The 3,376-nt window shown below is 38.4% G+C and overlaps 1 protein-coding gene across 1 annotated transcript; it reads left to right on the forward strand.

The window, feature by feature from the left end:
* The first annotated feature begins 132 nt into the window (after nucleotides 1-132).
* Nucleotides 133-2,183, forward strand: LOC110421266 (serine/threonine protein kinase 1). The gene has a single exon (XM_021434815.2). The coding sequence runs from the start codon at nucleotides 478-480 to the stop codon at nucleotides 1,786-1,788; it is 1,311 nt and encodes a 436-aa protein (XP_021290490.1). The 5' UTR covers nucleotides 133-477; the 3' UTR covers nucleotides 1,789-2,183.
* The last annotated feature ends 1,193 nt before the right edge of the window (nucleotides 2,184-3,376 follow it).

The following is a 3,376-nucleotide window of genomic DNA, read 5'->3' on the forward strand; positions in this document are numbered from 1 at the left end:
CTTATGAGATTAAAGTAAAACCAAAAACAAAAACCTAGCCAGTTCAAAAAAACTTCAAAACACCACGTGTCCATTTTCGAAATGACAAAAATGCCCTGAAGCACCTTCGTTAAATTGCTTGCAAAAGGCCGTTCTGTTGAGAATTCAGTCCCAATTATCCATCGAGTCGTAAATAAATTTTCTGTTCAAACTTCCCTCGTTGCTTTTCTGCTCTTATCTTTTCCGTTTCGAAAGCCGTTAACAGTTTTCTTGAAGATAAGGTTTAGGCAAAACCAAACAAAAAAAAAAAAAGAAAATTCAAAGTTGTAACTCGTCCGGATTAAAACTCTTTTTTTTTGTTGTTGTTGTTGTGATTGGTAAGAATCTCAGTTGTTGAGTTAAACGTAGTTTTATACTCAATAATCTTCTCCATCCCATCTTCTTCATGAGGTTTTGCTAATATTTGGGAAAAAGTGTCGATTTCTGGATTCAACAACAATGCCAGAGATCGAAGACACCGCCAGTTCTAGCACAGCCATCGACTCGTTGGAAATCTCATCGGAGATCACGCTGTTTGGAAAGTACGAGATTGGCAAGCTGCTGGGATGCGGTGCCTTTGCTAAAGTTTACCACGCGCGCAACGTGAGGACGGGGCAGAGCGTCGCCATCAAAGCCGTGAGCAAGCAGAAAGTTGTCAAGGGAGGCTTCATGGCGCAGGTTAAGAGAGAAATTGCTATCATGCGCCGGCTTCACCACCCTAATATCGTCAAGCTCATCGAGGTGTTGGCTACCAAAACTAAGATTTATTTTGTCATGGAATTCGCTAAAGGCGGGGAGTTGTTCACCAGAATTGCCAGGGGACGCTTCAGCGAAGATCTCAGCCGTTGGTATTTCCAGCAGTTGATTTCAGCCGTCGCATTTTGTCACTCGAGAGGCGTGTTCCATCGTGATTTGAAACCGGAGAATCTCCTCCTTGATGAAAACTGGAATTTAAAAGTATCGGATTTTGGACTCAGCGCCGTGACGGATCAGGTCCGAGCCGACGGCCTCCTCCATACGTTATGCGGAACCCCAGCTTACGTGGCGCCTGAGATTTTGGCAAAGAAAGGATACGACGGCTCCAAAGTCGATGTGTGGTCCTGCGGCATCGTTTTGTACGTTCTTCACGCTGGATATCTACCGTTCAACGACCCCAATCTGATGGTAATGTACCGTAGGATTTACAAAGGCGAATTCCGGTTCCCGAAATGGACGTCTCCTGACCTCCGTCGATTTTTAGGTCGTCTTCTTGATACCAATCCTGAAACAAGGATCACCCTTGATGAAATCATCAACGACCCTTGGTTCAAGAAAGGTTACAAAGAAATCAAATTCAACTCCGAAGACTTTGAAATGAAAGAAGAAAACCAGAGTAACAAGTGCTTGAACGCCTTTGATATAATCTCGTTTTCGTCCGGTTTCGACCTATCCAATTTGTTTAATGAGGCCGATTTTTGGGTCCGGAGAGATCGATTTATATCGGGAGAGAAACCGGAGAGAATATTAGGGAGAATCGAGGAGGTTGGAAGGACGGAGGACGTGAAGGTGAGGAAGAGAAAAGAGAGGGGGATACGGTTGGAAGGGCAGAATAGTAATTTCGTTCTCGCTGTAGATATTCATCAGTTAACGGAAAAGCTGGTAGTGGTGGAGGTGAGACGGCGGCAGATTAATGTCGGGTCGAGTGGTGAAATTTGGAAAGATAAGTTAAGGCCAAAACTTTCCGATTTGATATACAAAGGGGAAGCAGGGCAGGTTTTCGATAATTTGTAATTAATAGAGGATTTATCGGTAAAGCTGAGAACCGGTGGGAAACAGTGGCTTCTCGACCGCTGTAATATATTCAACAAAAATGTAAAAAAGAAAGGAAAAACGCTTTGTATGTTTATCTCGATTCTCGAATAATGTCCTGCATAGCTTTTTCCGGCAAATCGGAACAAAGCCAATTCAACTTACCGGGTTTCCTGTATTTCCGTTTTTGCCCGGCTCTACCCTTTATTTCAATTATATCACTAGTTTTTCGGAATATTTCAACTCTGCTTTTACTTCACTTCCCAGGGATTTCTTTTTCTCCGTCATCCCTTCAGAACAAGTTAAAACACCATCGCTTTCACGGGAAACCCCCATTTCTTATTCAAAAAGTTCTTTCGGGAGACTGGAAGAAGCTATAATGATGTAAAAGGACATGCAATGCCTGAGGGAAAAAAAAACAAATTAAAAGGACGCACATAGGGAAGTGTTTTACCTCATTTTATGAAGGTTAAGCAGTTCTAATCTCCCTAATTGGAATCTAATTTATTGGTCTAAGCAGTTCAAAGTAAATGAAAGTTACTTTTAGTTACTGTTTTAGAGTTTGCATTTAATAATCTTTCGTGTCCTTTTAATTAACTTGAATGGACAACGCCTCACGTTTCTGGTGTTCATAATGAGGAAATTTTTGTCCACGCCAGCACATTCCTTCTGCCTACACGTAGATCCACAACTGGCTTAGGAGGTTGATAAGGGGAAGAAATGACAACATCTGGGATAACTAACAAAAATTCCTCAAAATGACAAGAAGAGCAATATTTGGGGATGTGAATGAGACAAACCAACTGACTGTTAATTGTTCTCTTTTCCTTCTAATACGCAAATATTATTCCCACTTTTTGTTTACGGCATCTCTAATTAAGGTATATGGAGATTGGAGTGAAGAATTGGCCGAAAGTGTTTTCCTTCACACCATTTTATTGCGTTTTTATTAATAATAAATAGTGTTACTTTGTATATGAGTCTTTGATTCAATTCTAAATGTATGTATATTTCTATTTTACAAATTAGATTTAATTGACATGAGATTTTATTGATTTAAATCTAAGCACTACTTATTCAATTCTCACTAATTTAGCAACTTTTTATACTTAAACTATGTGACCATGCGACGCTTAAAAGCTTAAAGCTTAATTTGTTAATAATGAATGACTTATATTGGTGTTAATAATCTCATTCATATTTAACGTGAGATGAGGTATTACAATCTCATTAACTCAAAAATCATATGGTCTTGAAAAACTTAAGTTCAAATTGTTAATAGTGAAAAACTTATATTGATCTTAACAATCTCATTTATATTTGATATGAAGATAAGTATCATAAACAACATATGTTCTAATACCAATTATAACGATTCAAGTTCATACTCTAATATCAATTGTACCGACTCAAATCCAAGCACAACTGATCTAATAATTTTTTAAGTCTAAACAATGTGACATTCAAAAACTTAAATTTAAATTGTTAAAAATAAATGACTTGAACTCTTATATTGATATTAATAATCTTATTCACATCTAATGTTAGATGGGTATTAGAATCCCAAAAA

This window comes from Theobroma umbraticum, unplaced genomic scaffold, assembly GCF_002168275.2.
Source record: "Theobroma umbraticum cultivar Fairchild unplaced genomic scaffold, ASM216827v3 scaffold_130.0, whole genome shotgun sequence".
Taxonomy (NCBI): Eukaryota; Viridiplantae; Streptophyta; class Magnoliopsida; order Malvales; family Malvaceae; genus Theobroma; species Theobroma umbraticum.

Excerpts from the sequence above, each read along its gene's own strand:
- LOC110421266 (XM_021434815.2), top strand. The coding sequence starts at position 478 with ATGCCAGAGATCGAAGACACCGCCAGTTCTAGCACAGCCATCGACTCG.